The following is a 26,576-nucleotide window of genomic DNA, read 5'->3' on the forward strand; positions in this document are numbered from 1 at the left end:
AGCATGCAATACAGTTTGCAAGGCATGACGGGATGTGTAGTTCAGCGTTTCCCCACGAATTACGTGACGCGTTCCAGCGTTAACTACAAATCCCATCGTGCCACCGCTACTTGTTTACTAGATGCTACATATATTTCCTTCGCAAGTTATTTCGGGAAGTGTAGTCTAAAAAAAGTGACAGCCGTTTCCTGGCTGTGCTGGCAGGTAAACATGGCGGCGGTGAGGCTGAATGAGGTGCGGGACCCCAGCGCCTTGTTTGAGGCGCACAGCGCGGAGGAGATCCGGGGACTGGAGAGGAAGGTGCGGGCGGAGATCGAGCAGAAGAAAGAAGAGCTGCGGCAGATGGTGGGGGAGCGATACCGGGACCTGATCGAGGCGGCGGACACCATAGGAGAGATGCGGAGGAGCGCGGGGCTGGTGGTGGAAGCGGTGCGGGGGATGGAGCGCTACTGCGGGGACCTGAGAGCCAAGCCCGGCCCGGCCGCGGGACAACGGGGAGGAGGTGCCGCACAGGTGAGAACACGGCCGGCTCTGCTGCATCTGTACAGGGGGAGAACACGGCCGGCTCTGCTGCGTCTGTACAGGGGGGGAGAACACGGCCGGCTCTGCTGCGTCTGTACAGGGGGGGAGAACACGGCCGGCTCTGCTGCGTCTGTACAGGGGGAGAACACGGCCGGCTCTGCTGCGTCTGTACAGGGGGGAGAACACGGCCGGCTCTGCTGCGTCTGTACAGGGGGGAGAACACGGCCGGCTCTGCTGCGTCTGTACAGGGGGGAGAACACGGCCGGCTCTGCTGCGTCTGTACAGGGGGGAGAACACGGCCGGCTCTGCTGCGTCTGTACAGGGGGGAGAACACGGCCGGCTCTGCTGCGTCTGTACAGGGGGGTAAATAGTTCTGGTTTTATTTTTCCCCGGAGTTTACAGGTTAATCACCCAAATATTTCGATAGTTCAGACTTTTTCTGATGCAACAAAATGTGACGAAATTGCTCCACTCTGATATCCCTGTGCAGCGATCTGAGATCGCGTTGGTTGCTGCTGTTACGGGCAGGTGCCGGCTGTATAAGGCTGTGTGCACACACAGCGTTTTTTTAGCGGTATTTTTAGCGGATTTGCCAATAAAACCGCTAAAAATAAGCTTCCCAGTCATTTCTATGCATTTTGTGCATACTGATGCGTTTTTTTTACCGCGAAAAAAACGCTTCGCGGTAAAAAACGCAGCATGCTCATTAATTTTGCAGATTTTTCCACGTTTCTGGCTATTTCGATGCGTCTTGAAAACGCGCGGAAAAAACGCATAAAAACCGCAGTTTCTGGGAAGGGAGTCAGGTTTTTCAGCAGAAATTTTCTGCTACATGTGCACATAGCCTTAGACAGCCATCGCCCACCAGGACCCAGGTGCAATTTTATGCCCCCGCTGGCATGTTATGGGCAGTGCAGCCCCCTAGTGGCTTCTAATGTGCCTCTCTTATGGACCCGCTGCTGTCTGTGCCCCCTGCACCCGTCCGACTTCTGTCCATCCGTCTTATGGTCACATGCGGCTGGTTTTGGTGCCGACATCCGCGTCCCATACCTATGAATAGAGGGGTTTCCTGTTCACTTTGCATGGGGCTGCTACATATAGCAGAGCACGGGGCATGTCAGAGCAGTCCCATGTAAATGTGCCTTTAGGTGGGTACACACAGTGATGACCCAGTCATGCCATGTCCCGTTGTCCAGTCCCAGGAGCGGTTTTACTGCACGGCGGCCCAGATCAAGCTGCTGCTGGAGATCCCCGAGAAGATCTGGAGCGCCATGGAGTCGTCCCAGTTCCTGCTCGCCACTCAGCTCTACCTCCTGTGCTGCCACCTGCACTCCCTCCTGCGGCTGGACTCATCCATCTCCCGCTACAGCCCCGTCCTCGCCAAGTTCCCCATACTAATCCGCCAGGTGGCGGCAGCTGGCACCTTCCGGTAAGGACCATAAACGTCTTCTAAGTACAGCTCCGTCCCTCACCACAGGCTGCATCTAGTACTGCAGCTCCGCTCCAGTAATGTGAATGAAGCCGAGCTGTAGTACCAGGAGCATCCTGCGGGCAGGTGTGGCGCTGTTGGAGGAAGAAAGCGGCTGTGTTTTTTTTTCATGTGTGATTCCCATTGTCCCCTCTGCAGCACCACCATTCTGCAGGAGAGCAAATCCCTCCTGAGATGTTCCTCGGCCTCTGACCAGTCGGTGGCGGAGGCCCTCTGCTCCATCATGCTTCTGGAGGACAGCTCCCCGCGACAAGCCCTGGCCGAATTCCTGCTCGCTAGAAAGGCTGGGATTCAGCAGCTGCTCAACCAGCCGCACCACGGTGAGGGACTTGGCCCGGTCCGGGGGCCACACAGGTTACAGGCCATGCACTGCTAGGTTGTACGCAGCACAGAGTATTTCAGGAGCAGAGTGTGCTGGTCTGATGGCAGGCGGTGCCATCTCACGGGGGATTTTAGTGACGACGGGGCTGTGCCTGGACAGGAGACAGCGGGGAGGGAAAGTGTTACTGGTTGATAATTTAAGGTGCTGGGTTACTCGGCAGCACAGAGGATTTCAGCAGAGCAGCTGCTATAATTGGATGCGCTGAGGAGGCTTTTAGTCCGGGCTGTGAGTCATGGGGACCAAATGAATACCATAGCGAGTCACCGGCTGACCATTCAGGGACTTGGATTACTGTGCAGAGTGTTTCACCCCGGAGCTGATCGCAGTCCACTCACGTGAGGGCCTAATGTACAGACGGGGTGCAGAGCCCAGCGGTGTTGCCCATACCACTGTCAGCTTGTGCCCTAAGAGCGGCAGTCTGCTGAAACACTCTGTGCTGCTTTTGTATGACTATCGATCTAAGCCATCCATCATCCATTTTTTGTCTTCAAGGCTCCAGCATAAAGTCCCAGGTGTGTTCACTGGTAGAACTGTTGGCAAATACCCTGTACCAGGCCCATGCCCTCTTCTATACACAGCCTGACGCCGTGCCGGCCGACCCTGCCCTCAGCTGTGGCCTCCTGTTCTCTATGTTAGAGACGGTCACCGCCAAGCAGGCCGGAGGTAAGATGCCCACATCTCTCACCGTTGCCAGCTCTTGTGCCATTGTGAGCTCTGATCTGTGGGGGTGCGCCCTGACTGCCGACCTGTGCCCTCTGACCTGTGGGGGCGCGCCCTGACTGCCGACCTGTGGGAGTGCGCCCTGGCCTGTGGGGGCACCCTGCCCGTCTCGTAATAATTTTTGTCTCTATACTATTACAGGTAAAGGCATCAAAGTATTGAGAGAGGAGATGCAGTCCATCAACTGGTCCAAGCACCTACCGCCCTCTGTCCTGGACTTCCAGCCCACCCTGCGGACCCTCGCTCGCCCTATAAACCAGGACTATCTACGAGAAACTCTGCAGCAGTGGATTAACCTGTAAGATCCCAGGTCCTGTATGTACTTATTGATTGATGACCCATCCCGAGGGTAGGCCATCAATGTTTTCTGGTCAGCTGTTCCCGGTGTCGGCAGTGGCCGAAACTGCTCACTTGTGGAGCCGAGATCCATTTACTTGGCTTAACAGGACCCCCAGTCTCGTTATTGGCCCAGACCCCATGATTACTTGTAAATCCTATGAGAAAATGTTTGTTGGATAACCCCCTTTAAGAGTGGAAAATCCGTTTAAGAGCAAGGGTATGAGCGTGTATCTTATGCCGTTGTTGTATTTCCACCAGGTGCAATGAAGACATAAAATCTGGGATTTCTGCACTGCTGGTCTACGTGAAGACCCTGAAGGGCCTGGCTGGTATCAGAGACGCCGTGTGGGAGCTGCTGACCAGCGACTCCATGAGCCAGAACTGGGAGAAGGTTTGTCAGCGACTACTGGACCATCCCATCCGGTTCTGGGAGGACATGATGCAGCAGCTATTCCTGGACCGACTGCAGGTCTGTCCTCGCTTTGGAGCTTATATATCCAGTCAGTAGAGACCATTTCCCAATTCCGAGGACCCTCATTAAAGGGGTTGTCCACTACTTTAAGAATTTTTATTAATGGTCAAAAGTCTAAAAAATAAATCTCTACTGGAACTGTGCCGCTCAGGCTTATGGCTGCCGGGGTCCCGTTTTCGGGGAAATGTCAGGTGATGGCTGTAGCCTTGACATTCCTACTGAATAAGAAAAAACTCTCTTCTCAGCGGCCCAGTGCCCATAAGACAATGGTTGACCTATGCCATGTACCACAATGTCAGATGATGGCAGAAAACAAGGATCGGGCATATTGGATTTCAATATGCCCAATCCTGTGTTATCATTCGAGATAAGCGACCACCTGAGGTGTCTGGGAGCTGCTTTTTCTTATACACATGTATGGAGGGCCGCCTGTCGGCAGCTACGTATATGGACACCTTTAAAGGGCTATTGCCAACGCCAGCAGAGAAAGGGACGCACATGTGCATCCATTGCCTTTTAGAGCCCCATTGTCATGAGCAGTCGGACCCCCAGCCGCGTGTTGCCGACCCTGCGGATAGGGTGACAACTTGCACTAACTTTGTAATCTTGACATTTTTTTTTTCCTCCTTGTTGCCCAGACGCTGATAAAAGAAGGACTAGAGTCGATCTCCTCGGAGTCGGTGCAGCTGCTGCTCTCCACCCTGCAGGACCTGGAGAAGAACCCGGACTCCCTGAAGCACATCCAACACGAAGGAAACATCTGCTCCTTCCTTTGGTCTGAAAGCCAAAGCGACCTTCCGCCAGACGCTGCCTGGATCAGCGTGGCAAACCGCGGCCCCCAGCGTAGGAGCGGCCTCTCCCTTAAAGCCCAGGCGGTCACTCCCTGCATCCAGAGCTTCTGCCAGGTCATAGACTCCAAACTGAAGGTGAAACTGGAGGACTTGTTCTCCTACCTCCCGAGGGAGACGTCTGCCGGCGAGCAGCAGAACCAACCTCTTGGCGGCAAACCCTCGGCTTTCGATCGGTATGGGGATGCCCGCACGGTGCAAGAGATGTTATGCCACCACTGCCTCACGTGTATGCAGCACATCCAGGACTCGGTCAGGACACAGCTGAAATCTGCGGCAGATGCAGAGCCCGCAGATAACACTGCCATGTGCGGGCATACAGTGGGCAGGGTATTGTTCCTGGCAAGGTTGTGCCAGTCATTAAGCAAGCTTTGCCCTCATTTGAAGCAGTGCATCTTAGGAAAGTCCGGCGGCATCGAACATACGATACGGGAGGCTAAGACCACCAAGAAGTCCGGTAAAGGGAGGGCCGCCGACATGCCGCAAGTCCTCTGCAAGTGGCAGGAGCTGAAAGACCAACTCGTAAAACAGTCCCTGGATGCCTACTCCATCTGGAGCACCACCGTGGTAAAAGTAAGTGGTGGGAGGCAAAAGTGCTTTATAGATCACCATTATAATGACAGTGCCCACAATTCTGCAAATATCCGAGCTGAACTCTTAGGCTGGCTTCACATTTGCGGATGTCAGAGCTGCGAAGGGCTGCGTAGTTCCTCTGTGAAGCTCCGCCCACTGCCGCACCTCTTCCTTCAGCTCCGCCTACGTCAGCATGCATCCTGCGTACCTATCTTTAACATTGGGTATGCAGGCCGTGCGGATGTATGCGGATGCCTCCGTGTGCGTCGTTTTGACACTGGCGACCTGCGTCGAACTCAACATGTTGCATTTTGTTGCGGTCGCCGCATCGTCAAAACGACGCATACATAGGCATCCACATACATCTGCACGGCATGCGTACCCAATGTTAAAGATAGGTATGCAGGACGCTTGCAGGCTTAGGCGGAGCTGACCGGAGGAGGTGTGGCAGTGGGTGGAGCTTCACAGAGGAACTACACAGCCCTCTGCAGCTCTGCTGAACGCTAGTGTGAAACTAGCCTTACAGCAGCTCCTGCGCAGATCTTGCTTTAGTGGTTTTTCTTATTCTGGGACGTCATCTTCTGCCCCCTTGCATTGTAGAAGGTTTAGTGAGTAGCATTTCTCATTTGCACCTTTTTCCCACAGCACTTGGTACGTTCCTTCAAGAATACCTTGCTGCAGAGTGCGGCTGGATCAGCACTTGCTACCGCCACCCAGTGGGACGAAATAGAAATTCAGGAGGAAACGGAGGCGGGAAGCAGTGTCACCTCAAAGATTCGACTCCCTGGACAGGTGGGTAGTTTATTAGCACTGAAGCTGTTAACGTCGATCTTAAACCGAATTGGCACATTTATTAAGAGGCACGCCTATTGGTAAATTGGGGGCATCTTTAGCTATACTGGTGCCAGAAGATGAAATCTGTTATGAGGTGTAGATTGAGGCTCTAATTGCCCCAACTTCTGGCATCTACATGTCCGCTGAAGGCCCCACACCTCCCTCTAGACACTGCTTAATTTTTCCATCACTAGAATATTTGTCTTATAATTCTACACCATAGAAATGGAGCCTTTATTTATTGTTGGCATGTTTAAGGAATACTACATTCTGCCGCAATTGTGAGGCTGAGTACTATGCTTGCATCCATCTGAAAAGGACACTGCTCCACCCACTTATCCTTTCCAGTTGAATACACGCTTCAAACACGACCTCTAAAAAGTAAAAAAAAAAAAATGGCAATAGCCGTGATGAAATTGCAAGTAATGAGCAATTTCACCAATATCATTTCTGCTTTTTGTCCCCTCGATGACTTGATCGTAATCTCTGAATTTGTTGTTCCCTTCTGCAGTGCTCCTGGTACGTCCAGTCGCTTCTGTTTAATCTATGCCAAGCGGTCAACCGAATCGGAGGGCACGCCCTGCCCAAAGTGACCCTGCAGACGTTACTGAGGAGCTGCCTGGATGAAGTACTTGGAGCATATGAAAAGCTGTGCCAGGAAGGTTTGGGAAAGGTTTGGTCATATTATATATTTATCCTTTTTCCAATAATTCTAATACTGTTGTTTGAGCATGTGAAGATGCCGCGAATGACCCTGCCTAATAAACCATCTGATAGCATAGCTGAGCTATAACCTAGCTATGTGGAAGATGCCCCTAACAACCCTGCCTAATAAACCATCTGATAACCGGGTTGTAGCTCAGCTATGCAGAAGATGCATCTAATGAAATACAAAAAAAATGACCAGACCCTCACACAACATTCTCATTGCCCTGACGGCCACGTTGTAGCACAGCTCAGCTATTTTATGTTCAGCTCTTGCTATGCATTCAACGGAGAGCATGATGTAAAGATGCCCATGAACCACTAATGAAAAGTTGAATGTTGAAATAGTAATGAATATTGGTCCCAGTCCCTACGTTCAGAACCATCAATGGTCCCCTCATCCATAGAAGCAAAAATTGCTTCTGTTGAGATCTATATCAGGAAGCACAAAGGAGAGCAAGACAAGGGGGCCTGCAGCACTGAAGAGAAGCAGTGTACTGCTCGTTTAAGGGGGTTTAAGTTGAACTGAGTTGAATACTTAGCCATCCCCCTCCATCGGTTGTGTCCCGTCAAGCAAGGTGATCTCTAATACCACACGCAGCCTGAGAACAAGTGTGGTGCTGCATTTGAAAGAATGTAGTCCTCTTCTGAATATGCACAGTCCCCCCCCCCCCCCCCAGTTCTCTGGGGTGTGTAGGAATTAATGTCCAAGTTGAATCTTTACCTCCTGGACCCGTACATAATCTTATTTTTTGTCAGAAATCGGCAAATCCCGTCACACAGACCAGAGCTCTGCAGCTGCTTTTTGACCTCCGCTACCTGTGCCTGGTCCTCGGCTCCCGTGCAGAAGATGGAAAGAGTGGTAAAATGAAGCCAGACTCCAGGTATGTTACTGGCAACAGGGAGTGTTGTCATAGGATTCCTGCATCTCCGGTTTGTCTAAGGATTATGGTTTTGTTGCAGAATTCAGCACGTTGCTGATCAGCTGGAGGGCCGCATTGATCCGTTTGATTTGGACGTCTTCACCCCGCACCTGAATGTGAACCTAAACCGGCTGGCTCAGAGGACGTCAGTACGTGGCTCGTGTGCTGTGTTATAATCCGGCATAATGTGGATCTGACTCTGGATCAAATGGACATGATAGAGATGATGATAATCAATTTGCAGGACCCGGTCGAGTGGTCACCAGATGGGAGCCCTGAAAACTGTCTCCTACTTCACGTTATCCATGGCTCGGCTTGACGCGATTTCAAGTGAGTCACCACAATGATGACGTTGCGCCAAGCCGGCTAATCAGAAGTAGAGCCACGGATGCTGTCAGATAAGATTCTCATGGCTCCCGTCCACCGACCAGATCACTGATGTGCCCGCTGCATCGCTTATCATCGTCTCTAGTCATGGACCTGACTGTCGTTACATGACGGAGGCGCAGTCTTAGGAGTGACTCTCTTTCCTGTTACAGGTCCTATTTGGGTTACTCACAGGAGCTGAAAACCAGTTCATCAGCAGAAGTTCCACACTGGGGGTTCAGGAGACGCACAATGTTCTGCCATTGGCTTCCAGCCAGATACGGTAATGGCCACATTAGATGTGTGGGAATGTCTGACCACAGAAGTCAACGGAAAATAAGTGCACCTGTTGTGGTTGTGCACTCAGTGATGTACCGCAAGACACTGGAATAGTATTTTATCTCAATTTCTGCCAATTTTTGTCCACAAATTTAAAATCTCATCCACTTTTCTGCTCTGTGATCCCCTGCTATTTATCTTCCTCCAAACCCGGATGGAAAATCTGCAGCAGATCACAGCCTCGGAACAATTTGATATTTGTACGTAGCAGCTCTCCAGACCATTATCTGCTCTCTAGTCCCTGGGATCTGTTCTCCAGACCATTATCTGCTCTCTAGTCCCTGGGATCTGTTCTCCAGACCATTATCTGCTCTCTAGTCCATGGGATCTGCTCTCCAGACCATTATCTGCTCTCTAGTCCATGGGATTTGCTCTCCACAGACCATTCTGCTCTCTAGTCCCTGGGATCTGTTCTCCAGACCATTATCTGCTCTCTAGTCCATGGGATCTGCTCTCCAGACCATTATCTGCTCTCCAGACCATTATCTGCTCTCCACAGACCATTATCTGCTCTCTAGTCCATGGGATCTGCTCTCCAGACCATTATCTGCTCTCCACAGACCATTATCTGCTCTCTAGTCCATGGGATCTGCTCTCCACAGACCATTCTGCTCTCTAGTCCCTGGGATCTGCTCTCTAGTCCCTGGGATCTGCTCTCTAGTCCCTGGGATCTGCTCTCTAGTCCCTGGGATCTGCTCTCTAGTCCCTGGGATCTGCTCTCTAGTCCCTGGGATCTGCTCTCCAGACCATTATCTGCTCTCTAGTCCATGGGATTTCCTGCCTCCCTTTGCTGTGATGTATTTCTGTATTTAGCAGATGTACCAACTGCAAAGACAACCAGGTGCATCTCCGTTGTTTGTCACCGAGAAGTGTCTTATGGGCTTGTGTTTTTTTTTTGTTTTTTTTTTTAGGTTTGGGCTGCTTCCTCTCAGTATGACAAGCTCACGGAAGTCACTGAGCAGAACCGTGGAAGAGGTGAGAACGCAGGTGAGTGCTGCGCCAGTGCACGTGTGCGATATATGCTCTGCCCTATGGGGCACCCATCTTCTTCCCTTCTGCACCATCTTTTGGTCTAGAACTTACTATTTAGATGGGGACAGATGGCACCCAGTGCATTTAATCATTAAGATAATTAGGGCCCTGGCTGCCCCCATCGATGGAATATTGATGGCCCATGCCAAGTACAGGCTATCAGTTATGAAAGGCGGTGGTCTCTAGCGGATGCCAAATCATGGCTCTCAAAATAATCTATCAGCCAGGGCATGCTGAGAGTTGTAGTCTTGCAGCAGCTGGAGAGCCCCACTTTCGAGAGGATTAGACTAAGGTGCCTGGCACGGCTAGTCTTCGCTTTCCTTGGGCATTGGTATTAATTCCTGAAACTTTTTCTTTCTACTCCTGTGAATTATCTTCTAGCTGTTAGCGAACCACATCCTGCTCTAGATGTCTGCACCACGAGGGTAGGAGTCTGATGTGTAAGCGGCTGAAGGGTTTTGATGTGTCTTGCAGTGAATTGCATTTATAAAAGCGCATGTCAGAGAACCCATGAGGATAAATAACAAAGCTGGTTCTCTCTTCTGACTCATCTGTAATATCTCTACCCAAGTGCCTGCAGAGCAAGGGGGTCTGAATCTGTGCCAAAATATAGTCATGGGTCACAGCTGAAGATATTCTACTTGTAGAGTCACGGTGTACATACATTACTGATCCTGATTTACATCCTGTATTATACCCCAGAGCGGCACTCACTATTCTGCTGGAGCAGTCACTGTGTACATTACTTATCCTGAGTTACATCCTGTATTATACCCCAGAGCGGCACTCACTATTCTACTGGTGGAGTCACTGTGTACATACATTACATTACTTATCCTGTACTGATCCTGAGTTACATCATGTATTATACTCCAGAGCTGCACTCATTATTCTGTTGGTGGAGTCACTGTGTACATACATTACATTACTGATCCTGAGTTACATCCTGTATTATACTCCAGAGCTGCACTCACTATTCTGCTGGTGCAGTCACTGTGTACATACATTACATATCATGTACTGATTCTGAGTTATATCCTGTATTACACTCCAGAGCTGCACTCACTATTCTGCTGGTACAGTCACTGTGTACATATTACTTTTCCTATACTGATCCTGAGTTACATCATGTATTATACTCCACAGCTGGACTCACTATTCTGCTGGTGCAGTCACTGTGTACATACATTACATTACTTATCCTGTACTGATCCTGAGTTACATCCTGTATTATACCCCAGAGCGGCACTCACTATTCTGCTGGAGCAGTCACTGTGTACATACATTACTTATCCTGTATTATACTCCAGAGCTGCACTCACTATTCTGCTGGTGCAGTCACTGTGCACATACATTACGTATCCTGTACTCATCCTGAGTTACATCCTGTATTATACCCCAGAGCTGCACTCACTATTCTGCTGGTGCAGTCACTGTGCACATACATTACATATCCTGTACTGATCCTGAGTTACATCCTGTATTATACCCCAGAGCTGCAGTCACTGTGCACATACATTACGTATCCTGTACTGATCCTGAGTTACATCCTGTATTAGACTCCAGAGCAGCACTCACTATTCTGCTGGTACAGTCACTGTGTACATACATTACTTATCCTATACTGATCCTGAGTTAGGCTAGTTTCACACTTGCTTTTTTTTGCAGCGCGTTTTTCCCGCAAAAAAACGCATTGAAAAAACGCATACATAAGCATACAACTGCTGCGTTTTTTTCAAGCATTTTTATGAGCATGCATGAAAAAAACACAGCGTTTTTATGCGTTTGTATGCGTTTTTAGCGCGTTTTTACCGCGTTTGCGTTTTTTTCCAACATTTTTAGGTGGCCCCTCACACTACCCAAACCATGACTTTACTAACCCTAACCCTGACCCTAACCCTTAACCAAATCATACTTAACCCTAACCCAAACCCTAAACCATAACTAACCCTAACCCTAACCCTGACCCTGACCCTAACCCTGACCCTAACCCTTAACAAAACCATACTTAACCCTAATCCTGACCCTAACCCTGACCCTAATCCTTAACAAAACCATACTTAACCCTGACCCTAACCCTAACCCTGACCCTAACCCTTAACAAAACCATACTTAACCCTAATCCTGACCCTAACCCTGACCCTAACCCTTAACCAAACCATACTAAACCCTAACCCTGACCCAAAACCCAACCCTAACCCTGACCCTGACCCTAACCCTAACCCTAAACCCCCTTAACTAACCCTAACTCTAACTCAAACCCCTAAATTCCATGGTTAAAAAAAAAAACGCATATGCAAAAAAACGCTTACATGAGCATGCCAGTGCGCACATATGCGCATCCATAGGCTATAATGGCCCTTTTTAGCGCAAAACGTGCGCATATGTGCGCATGCGCTTTTTTGCAGGGCCAAAAAATGCAACATGATGCGTCTGGAAAATCCAATCGCACACCCCAAAAAAACGCAGCGCATGAAAATCGCATACATGCGCTTACAAGCGCGCAAGTATGCGCACCCATGTTAAAGATAGGGGAAAAAACGCATGCGCAGGTTAGCGTTTTTTTCCAGCGCTAAAAAACGCAAATGTGAAACCAGCCTAACATCCTGTATTATACTCCAGAGCTGCACTCACTATTCTGCTGGTGCAGTCACTGTGTACATACATTACTGACCCTGGATTGTTTCAGGCTTATCTAGAAAATCTGTAAGGGATAAAACACAACCTTACCCCCTTTCCAATAATGCCATTCACGTTGGGTGGCAGTGTGGGGCGCGGGTTCTGTCTCTACAGATGTCGGCTGTATTACATGGCTGGCCTCATTCTGTCTGCTCAGATTACTGCTGTTTAACCATTTATTTAAATGCAGCTGTTAGTCACTTAAAGGGGTTGTCCGGGCTTTTCACATAATCTCAGTAGATATCTGGGCTGCAGAATTATGGCAATGAGTAATATACTTTCTGTCTCTAGTTTGCACGGTTTTCTACATATTCTGAACAGAACGTCCAAGGGGGGGGTGTTATGGCATTGAAATGAGAACTAGTCGTAACCTCCTACTCTAAACATGCCCTCTATAGCAACAACCCCACCATCCATAGCTACAGGCCCTCCCTGTCCACATGAAGCAGCCCTCATCACACAGTAAGGAATTCTTCCTGTCCAGCAGCCTCAGTGCTGTGAGCTGCTCCTCCCCCCAGACACACGCTGAACAGTGATCTATGGAAAGTGAAACTAGTGAGGAGTGAAAATCGTCCTGTATTCTGGGCCACTCCATGATTACAATACATAACTCATTATCAGTAATTCCTTCCCTCACTGTCCCAGGCTGCTGGCAGCAGTGAGAACAGACTGTGTGATGGGGGTCTGCAGCTTCTAATCTGCACAAGGGATGGCAGTCACTGATGTAATCTGTTCTGTGACAAAGCCTCTGCTGTGTGAGACAGCTCTGTGTCACTGATGTCTTCACACAGCAGCAGATTTGGTGCAGTGTATGTGCAAAGCTCCACCAAACTCCCAGCAAGCTCCAGTGACCAGCACCACCCACTTCCCACTCATTGGCAGTAAACTGCACCAGCACTCATCTTTATCATCATTCCAGCATTGGAAAGAACACAGCAGTGATCCTGTATTTGTGAAAGCAGCACAATACATACACCCTCCAACACTTCACACTGTTACAGCTGCTGATTGGACAGGCTGCTCCCATCAGTATTTGTGTCATTAGAGACACAGTGCTCACACATACACTGCACCAAATCTGCTGTGTGAAGACATCGGAGACACAGAGCCGTCTCATTCACACAGTAGAGGCTTTGTCACACAGCAGATTACATCAGTGACTGCCATCCCCTGTGCAGATTAGAAGCTGCAGACCCCCATCACTGGCCATCAGTCTGTTCTCACTGCTGCCAGCAGCCTGGGACAGTGAGGGAAGGAATTACTGATGAGTTATGTATTGTAATCATGGAGTGGCCCAGAATACAGGACGATTTTCCCTCCTCACTAGTTTCACTTTCCATAGATCAGTGTGAGTCTGGGGGAGGAGCAGCTGGGTGGTCTGCCTTCTGCACTGAGGCTGCTAGAGGGGGAGGATTTGTTACTGTGCGATGAGGGCTTCTTTTTGTGGACGGGGAGGGCCTGTAGCTATGGAGGGTGGGGTTGTTTCTATAGAGGGCATGTTTGGAGTAGAGTAGGAGGTTACGACTAATTCTCATTTCAATGCCATAACACCCCCCCCCCCCCTTGGACGTTCTGTTCAGAATATCTAGAAAACCGTGCAAACTAGTGACAGAAAGTAAATTACTTATTGTCATAATTCTGCAGCCCAGATATGTACTGAGATTATGTGAAAAGCCCAGACAACCCCTTTAAGTGAAGTGATTGCTGGTGGGCAATCCAGCTCCCATCTCACCCCTCCTACGATGAGATTGGGGTCACAGTCCCCCATGGCCATTGTTAGTTCTTCTATAGGAGGATGTCATTTTGACATGGATATAGCTAGAAGCAGCGCTCGTCTTGTAAAGGGACTTAAAGGGAAATTTTAACATTTTGAAAACGGAAGCATACAAGGAGATTTGGGGTCCAATCAAAATATAAAAATTAACCCAAGTGTTAATACTGTAAAGTGAAGATACTGGACTTGCATTTTTTGATCACCACAATCAAGTGATTAAAATGGCCCTGCACTATAATCGTCCGGATATAAACTACAGCTCCGCATGTAAACAAAAAAATAATTCCTCTTGCAAGTCTATAAATACAAAAATTGGCCACTTTTTAACAAGTTTCTTGGGACCCCTAGAGACCCCCACTAGTTTCAGCTCCTCTTACCGTTGCATGAGACATTGCAGTGTGTGATTGTACGTCGGAGCTCATGTTTCCAGAGGTCCCGAAAAGTCTCACTCTGGCTTTGCTTGCACCAGTTCCGATAAATCTCCCTGATGACAAGTTGTACTATTTTTTTTTTTTCTGATCTGTGCAGGTGACCGCAACTGTGCCGAAAGTTGAAGACGACACATTCAGGCCGGGGTCTTTATTCAGACAACTGGCAACAGCGGACGACGAAACGCAGACACCGTCCCTCTTCAAACTGGGGTGGCTGTCCAGCATGACCAAGTGACCCCACCACCCTCGCTAAAGAACTGACACATTGGAACAAAGTGGCATTTTGAGCAAATTAAATAACTTTTATTGTGCAATGATCCCAGTTTGTATTGCCTGTGTTTCCACCTCATAATTTAGGATTATGTTGTAGCAAGATACAAAACTTCCTTGCATTCTTCGGCAGCAAAAAAAAACCACACCGCCAACCACGTCTCTGAAATAAACTGCAGGTCATTTGCCCGGAGGGCAGGTCCGGATTTCGGGTAGTGAGTGACATTTTATACTTACATGTAGGTTCCTCAACTGCCTATTTAATGGGGAAACCCGTCCTAAAAGCAAGTGACTTATCAGGCAAATATCCTGGCCCATTTCCCATCTTGAACACCTCAGGTTTGGCTGCTGAATAGTTTACAGGAGCAGTCTGTCTTCCAAAAAAAACAGCTCCCCTATATACAGGTTGTATATAGTATTGTAACTCTTAATCAGTCATTGGAGCGGAGCTGCAATACCACACACAACCTGGAGCCAGGAGTGGCGCTGTTTAACCCCGTTAATACCTGTCTTAGACTGGGGTCACACTTGCGAGAAATTTGCACGAGTCTCGCGTCTCAATACCCGGCACTTGGACCAGATCGCTCAGCTGCATAGAAATACATGCAGCCGCACACTCCAGTCCCAAGTACCGGGTATTAAGACTCATGCAAGTTTCTCGCTACTGCTACTTTGTACCGCACAATAGAAGTGAATGGGGTCGCATTGAGACCCCTGAGGGTACTGAAACCAAAAAAAAAAAAAACGTTCTGGTACCTTGCTTGCTGGGGGTTGCACTGTGACCCCATGCCCTGGTATTGAGCTGTGATGTAGGGGCAACACATAGCCAAATTTGGTCACAGCAAAAGTCGCCATGTAGCCCCTTGCCTGACTAATGCAAATTCTGCCCAACTTTTGGGCTGGTACAATGCACTTTTTTTTTTGGCTCCTCATGCAGATGCATCTAGACGTCATCCTTATTAATCAGAGTGCAGGAGTCTAGCTGCCATATCAAGCCACCCCAGCCCTCTGGATGTGACCCTAGGCAGCCTCAGGCTAGGGTGAGACTGCATAGTTTGCAGTCCACATACATAACCAAAATGTCCAGACATGAATGTGTCTGAGGCTCCATGTTGGGGCTAGGACCCCCCGCGGACAGTCTGGACACCGCAGTTTGCACATAGGCTGGATTTAAACAGGTGTATTTCTTGGTCTAAGGGGATATTCAGGCAGCAGATTTGCTGCAGAAAGCTCCACATCTGTCCCATATAGCGGCAGGTTAGTAGAAATCTACGTACGTTCCAACGAGTTGTCGCCATTCAGTTCTGCCATGTGCAAATATATAGGAATTTTTTTTTTTACATTTTGTTCCTTGTGAACCAAAGTGGTATTGAGAATAAAGGGAGGCGATCAATGGCTTTGTACCAACGTAGCACCAAAGAGGAGTGCAAGTGACCACCATGGGACGTATTACAAAGGGGCCATACAACACGTCTCAGATGGGGCCGGACGGTTACTGAACCATGCATGATACTTGCCGGGCGTTGTACAGTTGCCCGCCCAGTCTGCAACAATGTCACTTTGTGCCCAGTGTCAGATCGGGCACAATACAACCCTTTCAATAAAAGGTAATCAAGTAAATAGGCTGTTGAATCCAACAACCCAGTTTTTCGCCAGGCGGCTATGGCACTACGAGGTGTCTTTCTGATAAGAGCACCATTTGTGCTCTTGATCAGACACTATATGTCCGCACTGCTTCATGAATGAGGCATTAACGGGGTGATCCAACATCTCTCACGTTCGTATCAAGTTGCGAGAACAGCTGGTGGCATTGATGGTGACTTGCAAGGCACTGTGCACCCGTTATATAGAACGCTCACGTGCACAGTATCTGACAAGCAACCATTGCCGCCACAGCAGTAGCTGCATAAAATGGTCAATGCATCTAGAAAGTTGCTGCAGGCAACTGTCAGTGTTGTGTTCCATGATGGCTGTGGACGTGGTGGGCTAATGCCACAAATGATCAGGCTCTACGCTCCTTTAGGTAAACAGCCTGAATATTATATTTATGATCAGGTCTTAAGCAGAAAACCATAAAAAACAAAAGGACCTGGGGGTAAAGGTGAAATTATTGTAGGTAGAAGAGAACAGAGATGCAACTGAAGCCTTTGTAACATCAGGCTTCAATGCCAGGAGAACCACCGTCTGCTCGTCAGCATCCCCCCCGACCACAACACTTATTTACAGCCAAAAAGCTGTGGCACAGCCAGTGCTGGGATTTGCCAACATCGCATCCCGACCGTGACTGCCATAGGTCAGAATGAAAAATAAGCTCACTGGTGTGCCACGCAAGGAGGTAAGAGAAGCAATGGCGATGGAAGCTCCGGTCCAAGACAAAAGGCGCCTTTTGTTCCATTGCTCCTGCAATCTGAAAAATGGAGGTGGAACCAAGAGAGTGTATTTACAACCCCCCTAAAAGGTGCTAATGAACAAAAGGGGGTGAAGAAAAAAAATACAAATTAAATATACACAACTAAATGCACATGGCAAGATGGCATCTCAGTTTCCTTGTCCAAAGGGTCTCGTACAACAAGAAAAAAAAAAAAAAATGGCACCTCCGTGCTGCCGGAAAGGGGCCGAACTGAGCAAGTAATCTGTTAACTTGGGTAACAAGTTTGAAACAACTGAATAAAGCTGCCGGGCAACTGGTTGTACAACCTGAGGGCTGTAATATTGGCATGAGATACAGTTTGATGGGTAGGATCCATGGCTGGCAGGTCAGGATGAGGGGCAGCCCCGCTGTTGTAGACTGGAGAAGTGCGCTTCCTTTAAGATCTGGTTGATGTGTACATAGGGTCCCTGATTTAGCGCCGACTGCTCTGGGATGGAGACTGGCTGTGGTGTGGCGGGACCTGATCCAGCCATGGTCTGTGGATTCTCAGAGCCGCTGCTTCGATCCAGGCTGCCGTTACTGCTGTCGCTCCCTAAAGACTAAAAGAAATTGAAAAATCACAAAATGTTTGGGAAAAATTACTGAATCCAAATTAGGTCAGGGTTTTTAAACTCAGCCCCTATCTATTGGGATAGCCACAACTGCAATCAGATTTTGCTTTTGTAGGGCGCCCCAATGCCCCACTACATCATTTGATTAAACGTGCAGATGAGCTGCCATCACTATATGGACAGGCACAGTGATCGTGGGGTGTCCATGGGATGTGGCAATGTCAGAACGATCTCTAGCCGTATGACCTGTGGCCAAAGTCTCCCTGTAGCCCCAGCCCAACATCCACACAAGCCCGGGTTACTCCTTGCTGAGTTTTCTCACACCTTGGTTCAGTTTTAATCCTGTCCCGAGTTGAAGACCTGAGTCATACGGAGACGGGTGGGTGCTGGGCACAACCAAACACATCATGGCAGCAGTCACATCGTTGGCTGCTGCATTATTCTGGTTCCATCTTCACAGAAGGCCTCTGACACAACAAGACACAACCTGAGGCCCAGTCAGAGGCCTCCTGCAAAGATGGCGGAAGAGCTGAATAAGGTGACCGGTGCGGTGGCAGAAGGGGGTGCACAAAGAACCGGACAAGTGAGCCACGAAATGATGAGATCTTTGTGTCCCCAGCCGCTGACTGAGGTCTGTGTGGGCAGCTCATTCACGTCCACAGTAAAAATATACCAGAATGTGCCAGAAGTGACCAGAAGGAAAGAGCTACAACTGCACCTGCCTCAGCATCATGGCTCTTCACTTTGCACCATGCTTACATATGGCCCTTACAGTTTTGGCTCCATTTAAACTTTTCCTTTGCCAACCCCAATACACAAATATTTATGTCTCCTGCCCTCTTACCCCCACCTGACCTCAGCTGCTGACCTGCTCCTGAACTGCAGATCCATCCTACTAAAAACAAACCAGGCACTCTCCTTCCCCCACATCCGCTGCCTCTCTCCGATTCTCCTTCTCACTGTTGATGACATATCATCTACTCCTGGACCTCCACAGTTAATAAACTCAGCTTCTTTATTTTTCCTTCCTATCATTCCCCATCTACTAAAAACTACTGCAATTTCTGGAAAGCCAATTCCTGTTCAATCTGTAATAAGCTCCACATCATTCACGACCCCTTATTCTCACAATCCATTCGTACCAGCCTCATCAAAACATGGCTGACGCCGTCCAACGAAGCCTCCCCTGCTGCACTGCATTATGGTGGTCTTCACCCACATTCATCTCCCTGGTAATAAACATGGTGAAAGTGTTGGCCTTCTCCAGTCTAACAACTACACCTTCAATCCAATCCCACTTCTACCCTCCCTTCTTTTGAGGAGCACTGGGCCATATCCGCTCTCCCTCCTCCATCATAAACCCTGCAGGTCCTGCCATAACATTGATCGGCCACTTGTCTATATGGCCTCTATATTTTCTTTCTGCTGACATTCCCATCATCATGACTGACTTCAATATCCCCACTGACACTCACCCGTCAGCAGCCTCCAAACTCGTCACTTCCTTCACCCTTCGGTCATATACAATGGTCATCCGCATCCATCCACACAGACGGACATATATCAGACCTTTTCTTCAACCACCCGTCACCCATCTACTCACTAGACAATTCTTTATACTCCTCCTTCTAGACCTGTCCTCTGCCTTCACCATTCAACTACTGCCTCCTACTATAGATCATCTCCTCTTTTGGCATGAAAGATCTTACCTTCTAATAGATCTCATGACTTTCCAACCGCACATTTAGCACTCGCTGTCAGTGTGCCTCAAGGCTCTGTCCTGGCATCCTTAATCTAATCCATCTATACCCTTGGCCTGGGACAAGTCAAAAGTCCTATGAATTCCAGTATCATCTATACGCTGATGACACTCCGATCTACCTTTCTGGCCCAGATGTCACTTCTCTGCGATAATCGCATCGCACGGACTGGCCCGCCACCTCTTCTGACCTGAGCAAGACAGTATGATGGATTTCTATGCAGCTGTCAAGCTCAGGTCAGGAAAGCCGACAGCCAGTAAGAGTTTTACGATGCGATTCTCGCACAAGAAATACAGCAGTGTGTCTCTGCCCTTAGCCATATCCTTCGCTTCCTAAAACTCAATGTGCAAAAAACTGAGCACCTCTTTCCTCCATCTCACTCACCCCTCTACCAGATACATCCAATACCAGAAGTCCACTGCCTCAGAGTGACCTTCGACTCTGCCTTGTACTTCAAACTGCACATTGAAGCTCTTACCACCGCCAAAATATTTCTAGAACTTGTCCCTTCCTCAATCTACTGAAACGTTAATGTCATCCTCATCATTTCCCACCTCAACTACTGTAATATCTTTCTTTGTGCAGGATATGGGGGGGGGGGGGGGGAGCTAACCTCCTGCTCAATCACAATGCAGGGGGAGGGGATACTCAACTCCTGCACAGGATCATAATTCAGGGGGGGTTGGGGGAGGCTAATCTCCTGCACAGAGGTCACACCGCAGAGAGGGGACACTTACCTCTGCCTCGGCCTCCCAATCCTGGAATGTCTGGCTCCTGTTGCTCCGTTTAGTCTGTGGGAGCTGGGAAACATCATTGTTTCGCCGTCTCTTTCTAAAAAAATGGAAATAAAGAGATGAACATGTCAGTGAAATAGAAAAGCTGGACACAGACAGTGCAGCCTCAGGCTTTGGGCCTGTTACTTTTCAGAACCTGGTGGCCATTCTCGGGTCCTGACGCTCAGCTCCCTTTGAATCACCAATATTCGGCAGAGTACCCTGCGCACACTACCACTGAGGCCTTGTAAACAGAAAGCACCTTGCAATAGATGGTCATTTCTAGCTGTGCACATGCGGCGTATCGATTGCCTTCTGTTATCGGCCACTTCAAATCTAAGGGCCCCGTTACACACAACGATGTCCCAGCGATCCCACCAACGATCCGACATGGATGGGATCGCTGGGACATAGCTAGACAGACTCACCAGCGATCAGGACCAGCAAGCAAGCTGGTTTCCAAGGTAAACAGCGGGTCTCTAAGAGCCAGCTGTATACCCTGGAAACAGACCTGTATGAGCTCACCGTTTTGTGTACACAGCTCCTACGCAGATGCATTTCAATGGTACAAGCTACAAATATCCATTTGTTATCCAGTTTGTTTTTCCAGTGACCCCACCAGCATGGGGAGATGTTCAGCCATACCCGGCGCCTTTGTCTGCTCTGCAGCTTCGGCCTGGAGCCTTCTCTATAGTATCCAGCAACCCGATAACGGACCTGGCATCAAAACAGACTGGTACCAATACCCCGGCACCTCGTGAGCCGCCCGGTACTGTAACATGAGAGTGTAATCCAGGGTCAAGGGGATGAGCCCAGAACTCCTGCAAGACTCACTACAAAGTTTGGGAACTTAAAAGGGATTGTCCATGGTAGACGACAATTTTTCCCCCCAATTAAATACAAGTATTTGAGGCTAAAAATTATTTTTGCAATTGCATCTCATACATTTTGCACCGTTTATCAACTATAGCCTCTCTGCCTATTGCAGTCCGCAGAATGAGCGACCTGAAAACTCAGTCAGCGAGCTCATCCTGACTAAAAGATTAACTCTTAGCTGTCCCCCCCCACCTTAGCTGATTGAAGAGAACATCAAAATTGAATGTGCTGGTAACCAATGTCTGTAAATATTAATTTGTGATGAAATCCAAATGCAAAAATGATTTTTGGCCCTAAATACATGAATTTCATAATAATAAAAAACAAGGAAGAATTGTTCATAAAGGTTGACGACCACCCTTACAAGGCAATTCAGAGCCAAGACATTTATGGTCAAAGTTTTGGCAGGTGGGATCCCCCAAAAAGTGAGGACACAGAAGTCTGGTAACCCCCCCGTTCCCTTATTGAAACTGGAGCCAAGGGCAAGTTTAGCAGCATGATCAGGTCCTGCTGGAATTTGTAGTGTCACGGCGGTGTCAGATTGCAGAACACCTCCAGAACAGCTGCCACCATTACTCAGTAATATCCAAACATATAAAAACAACTGCTGATTGCACCCATATTAGTGGGGGGTTATAATAGGCAGCGGAGCTTAAAGGGCAACTCCAGTCAAAAAGACTTAGATGGGGCCATTTTTGTATTATGAGACACAATTTCATGCAGCGCTTGTAAACCAAGGAAAATGTCTTTATTTTCAGAAATCTAGTGTGAAAACCACATGCAAATGGAGCAGGAAGAGCACTGGGGGCGTGTTTTATACTTGGATATTTAATGACACACCCCCAGGGCACTTCCTGCCTAACTGGCACAGTTGTTACACTAGGTTCCTGATGACTGGCACATCAGATCTCTGCAAATACAGAGGATTAGGAGGGGGAAGAAGAGCGCCTACACAGCCGTGACACTACTTCCATACATAAAACCGTGCCACTGACCGGATCCCTTTAAGTGGTGAGCACAAGAGGGGATTTATACAAGAAATTCAAGACTTCATTTCTGACCTGCTATCAGGCAACATCTGGGACTTTGGCGTCCGGCTGTACCGGGATCCTCTCCTGATGATGAAGGGTGGGATCTGGGTCCCACAGTAATTAAGCGGGGGCTGCGGTCCACTGCGATTTCTCCGCTGCTTAGTGCAGGCTAGGAAAGAAGAAATGAGATATAAAAAAGAGATATATCTTTATATCAAATATACAATGCAACAAGAGAAACAGCCACTGCCAAAATAAGGGGAAACCCACCTAAATTGCAGAGCTCCGGGGGCAGACAGAGGTCTAATGGACTAACCCTAAAAACACCCGTTACCTACTCCAATGAGTAACAAAGAGCCACCTCCTGCTGCTGGCAGCATTTCTGCCCCAGCTACTTTCATGCAGACTGAATTCCCACCCCCCAAAAGAGAGAAAACAAAGCTAAAAAAAAACCACACACTGGCTCAAATTCATTTAACTCCTTCCCTCTCCAATCAGAGTGATCGCAGGCGGTGCAAGCCACTAAAGGTCCTTGTTACTCCTGTGAAGTGCGGCCACATGCCTTGCATCAACGGAGACCGTGATTTTCACTATATAGTCCAATACTTGGGCGATTGCAGGTTCCGAAACCCCTCAGGGGACTCAAGAACAGCAAATAAAAAAAGTGTATTACATAATTATATATCTGATAGATCAGACTATCACAGAAGCAGCAATACTGAATAGAACTTGGGGGGGGCATTAGGTATCGCCACCTCCACAAGAGTCTGATCAAAAACAGTTATAGCAAAAAAAATTACATTTTTTTTTTAGATAAAATGATAAAAACAATAATAAAAATACAAATACCACTTGTAATAAAGATTATATATATCTAATATATAAAGCTCAAGTGTGTGTATGTATGTGTGTATGTCCGGGATTGGCATCCGCACCGTCGCAGCTACAGCCACAAAATTTGGCACAGTCACACATCTGGACCCCGAGAGCGTCCTAAGCTATGTTGTGAGGCGAAATTTTAACCCCGCACGTTCCAATTCACCAAACAATTTTGCCTCTATCTACATACTGGGGAAAAAGTGTGTGCGTGTCAAGCCCCGTCCCTCATTATGATGTCATAATGGTTGACTATGGGATGGCGGATATGTATAATGGGTATATGGGCATGGGACTATGGGATGGAGGATATGTATGATGGGTATATGGGCACGAGACTATGGAATGGCGAATATGTATGATGGGTACATGGGCATGGGACTATGGGATGGAGGATATGTATGATGGGTATATGGGCACGGGACTATGGGATGGCGAATATGTATGATGGGTACATGGGCATGGGACTATGGGATGGAGGATATGTATGATGGGTATATGGGCACGGGACTATGGGATGGCGAATATGTATGATGGGTATATGGGCACTGGACTATGGGATGGCGGATATGTATGATGGGTATATGGGCACTGGACTATGGGATGGCGGATATGTATGATGGGTATATGGGCACGGGACTATGGGATGGAGGATATGTATGATGGGTATATGGGAGCGGGACTGTGATCGTGGATATGTATGATCGGTATATGGGCATGGGACTATGGGATGGAGGATGTGTGATGGGTATATGGGCATGGGACTATGGGATGGCGGATATGTATGATGGGTATATGGGCACTGGACTATGGGATCGTGGATATGTATGATGGGTATATGGGAGCGGGACTGTGATCGTGGATATGTATGATCGGTATATGGGCATGGGACTATGGGATGGAGGATGTGTGATGGGTATATGGGCACTGGACTATGGGATGGCGGATATGTATGATGGGTATATGGGCACTGGACTATGGGATCGTGGATATGTATGATGGGTATATGGGAGCGGGACTGTGATCGTGGATATGTATGATCGGTATATGGGCATGGGACTATGGGATGGAGGATGTGTGATGGGTATATGGGCATGGGACTATGGGATGGTGGATATGTATGATGGGTATATGGGCACGGGACTATGGGATGGAGGATATGTATGATGGGTATATGGGCACGGGACTATGGGATGGAGGATATGTATGACGGGTATATGGGCATGGGACTATGGGATGGAGGATATGTATGATGGGTATATGGGCACGGGCCTATGGGATGGAGGATGTGTGATGGGTATATGGGCACTCGACTATGGAGGATATGTATGATGGGTATATGGGCACGGGCCTATGGGATCGTGGATATGTATGATGGGTATATGGGCACGGGCCTATGGGATCGTGGATATGTATGATGGGTATATGGGAGCGGGACTGTGATCGTGGATATGTATGATCGGTATATGGGCATGGGACTATGGGATGGAGGATGTGTGATGGGTATATGGGCACGGGCCTATGGGATGGTGGATATGTATGATGGGTATATGGGCACTGGACTATGAGATGGAAGATATGTATGATGGGTATATGGGCATGGGACTATGGGATGGAGGATATGTATGATGGGTATATGGGCACTGGACTATGGGATGGAGGATATGTGTGATGGGTATATGGGCACTGGACTATGATATGGAAGATATGTATGATGGGTATATGGGCACGGGACTATGGGATGGAGGATATGTATGATGGGTATATGGGCACGGGCCTATGGGATCGTGGATATATATGATGGGTATATGGGCACTGGACTATGGGATGGAGGATATGTGTGATGGGTATATGGGCACTGGACTATGAGATGGAAGATATGTATGATGGGTATATGGGCACTGGACTATGAGATGGAAGATATGTATGATGGGTATATGGGCATGGGACTATGGGATGGAGGATATGTATGATGGGTATATGGGCACTGGACTATGGGATGGAGGATATGTATGATGGGTATATGGGCACTGGACTATGGGATGGAGGATATGTATGATGGGTATATGGGCACTGGACTATGGGATGGAGGATATGTATGACGGGTATATGGGCATAGGACTATGGGATGGAGGATAATTATAATTTGCTATAACTAACCTCTGTTAGTTACTATGCCCGGGCAGCGCCAGGCTCTTCAGCTAGTATATATATTTTAAACACCAGAATTGCTTTCATTCTACTGCCTGTGACTCGACACAATAAAAGTGATCAGACCCTCTGCAAAAAAATAAAATAAAAATAAGTCAAAACCCAAGAATTGCATTTTTCTGTTGCTGCGATCAAGCCCGCCTTTGTGACATCAAAAACGACGGCCCCTCAGCGGAAATATAAGCCGTACAGCCACCATTTCACAGCGCTTGAGGTTTTTACATTTGTCGGTCCATTTTACGGTAAAGTCACCGGCGTCGGTCCCATCTACGCCCCGTACGGCGAGGCTCAGACCTGGGGCCGGTCTTCAGGCCCACAGCCCCTGTGGCTCAGTCTGGCAGTCTCCTCTAGTAGCCACCAGGGTAAAGTCAGTGGCCACAAGCCGTTTAACCCCTTGCAGCCACCTCTAGTCCAGTCTCCCGGCACCAGGCGGAGTATAAATAACAGCAGCAGTCACAGGCCATTCTGCGACTTATAGTTCCACACCCACGGTATAAAGGCGCGGCGCCCCCCTTACCTGAGCCGTCCTCTCGGCTCTGTCTCTCCGAGGCTGCGGCCTCAGCCTCTACCCCTGCAGCTCATACTCCTCTCACACAGGCCCCGCCGGCCTCCATGCTCTAGTGAGTGTCGTTCGTGAACGATCCGATACAAAGAGCCGGCTCCCTGCTGTGACCGAAATGAGCCGGATCTGCAGGGTGAATGAGCCGCTTTTTTTTTTTCTTCTGGCGCCTGGAAGCAGTGAATCCTGACTGTGACTCATCTGGGGGAGGAGCGGTCAGGAGAGGAGGAGATGTGGATAAATGCACGAGCGTTAACCCTTCAGTCCCAAATATATCCTGCCAGTTCCTCCATGGCATATATGGCGTGTGACTATGTGTAGGAGGAGGGACGCAGCACATTGTCGTCATCATCTGCAATGAGCTGTGTGTTACCTTTAGTCCCAAATAAAGCTATACTTCACTGTCCCCTCCTCCCTGGCGTATACATACAGTATATGGTGTGTGCAGGAGGAGAGGCTCCGCACATTGTTATATCTTCTCATAGTGTTAGGCCAGGTTCACATTGCTTTATGGCCCTGCGGCCAACGGGATCGTTACATAGCGGCACTAACGCTGTAGCGGATGAGGTAACGCCCCCGTTGGCCGCAATGCTACTAACGCATCCAAAACCGGCCTGATGCGTTACTTCCTGGCGCCCCCTGGAGCGCGGTCTGCAGCATTTGTGGGGGCGTCATGAAGTAACACATCAGGCCGAGTTTTGGATGCGTTAGTAGCATTGCGGCCAACGGGGGCGTAACCTCATCCGCTACAGCGTTAGTGCCGCTATGTAATGATCCCGTTGGCCGCAGGGCCATAAAGCAATGTGAACC

General features: G+C 48.7%; 2 protein-coding genes across 3 annotated transcripts; one reads left to right on the plus strand and one right to left on the minus strand.

Moving 5' to 3' along the window:
• Window positions 1-65: 65 nt before the first annotated feature.
• COG1 (component of oligomeric golgi complex 1) lies at window positions 66-14,745 on the plus strand. The gene is made up of 14 exons (XM_073560187.1): window positions 66-513; window positions 1,719-1,951; window positions 2,150-2,331; window positions 2,886-3,056; window positions 3,255-3,411; window positions 3,711-3,921; window positions 4,563-5,345; window positions 5,991-6,137; window positions 6,691-6,852; window positions 7,644-7,768; window positions 7,848-7,956; window positions 8,347-8,456; window positions 9,424-9,499; window positions 14,526-14,745. Exons 1-14 carry the CDS (start codon window positions 211-213, stop codon window positions 14,661-14,663), a joined length of 2,907 nt encoding a protein of 968 aa, XP_073416288.1. The 5' UTR covers window positions 66-210; the 3' UTR covers window positions 14,664-14,745.
• A 1,971-nt stretch (window positions 14,746-16,716) lies between these two features.
• On the minus strand, window positions 16,717-25,957 carry VCF1 (VCP nuclear cofactor family member 1). Of its 2 annotated transcripts, XM_073560206.1 has the most exons (5): window positions 25,725-25,957; window positions 25,157-25,276; window positions 22,151-22,289; window positions 20,178-20,271; window positions 16,717-17,668 (listed from the first exon to the last, which is right to left on the minus strand). In XM_073560206.1, the coding sequence occupies exons 3-5, from the start codon at window positions 22,165-22,167 to the stop codon at window positions 17,456-17,458; spliced, it is 324 nt and encodes a 107-aa protein (XP_073416307.1). In that variant the 5' UTR covers window positions 22,168-22,289; window positions 25,157-25,276; window positions 25,725-25,957; the 3' UTR covers window positions 16,717-17,455. The 2 variants fall into 2 exon arrangements, with proteins under 2 accessions (XP_073416307.1, XP_073416299.1); XM_073560198.1 differs by lacking the exon at window positions 25,157-25,276 and having other exon boundaries at window positions 25,725-25,956.
• Between the last annotated feature and the right edge of the window lie 619 nt (window positions 25,958-26,576).

Source organism: Dendrobates tinctorius, unplaced genomic scaffold (genome assembly GCF_039654945.1).
Source record: "Dendrobates tinctorius isolate UK_male_01 unplaced genomic scaffold, ASM3965494v1 ptg000014l, whole genome shotgun sequence".
NCBI lineage: Eukaryota > Metazoa > Chordata > Amphibia > Anura > Dendrobatidae > Dendrobates > Dendrobates tinctorius.

Bases quoted from the DNA above. Each gene is read 5' to 3' on its own strand.
- VCF1 (XM_073560206.1), bottom strand. The intron at 17,669-20,177 runs GTAAGTGTCCCC...AATTTCTTTTAG, and splicing joins ATTGGGAGGCCGAGGCAGAG to TCTTTAGGGAGCGACAGCAG.
- COG1 (XM_073560187.1), top strand. From the start codon at position 211: ATGGCGGCGGTGAGGCTGAATGAGGTGCGGGACCCCAGCGCCTTGTTT. The intron at 1,952-2,149 runs GTAAGGACCATA...TCCCCTCTGCAG, and splicing joins GCGGCAGCTGGCACCTTCCG to CACCACCATTCTGCAGGAGA. The intron at 7,957-8,346 runs GTACGTGGCTCG...TTCCTGTTACAG, and splicing joins GGCTGGCTCAGAGGACGTCA to GTCCTATTTGGGTTACTCAC.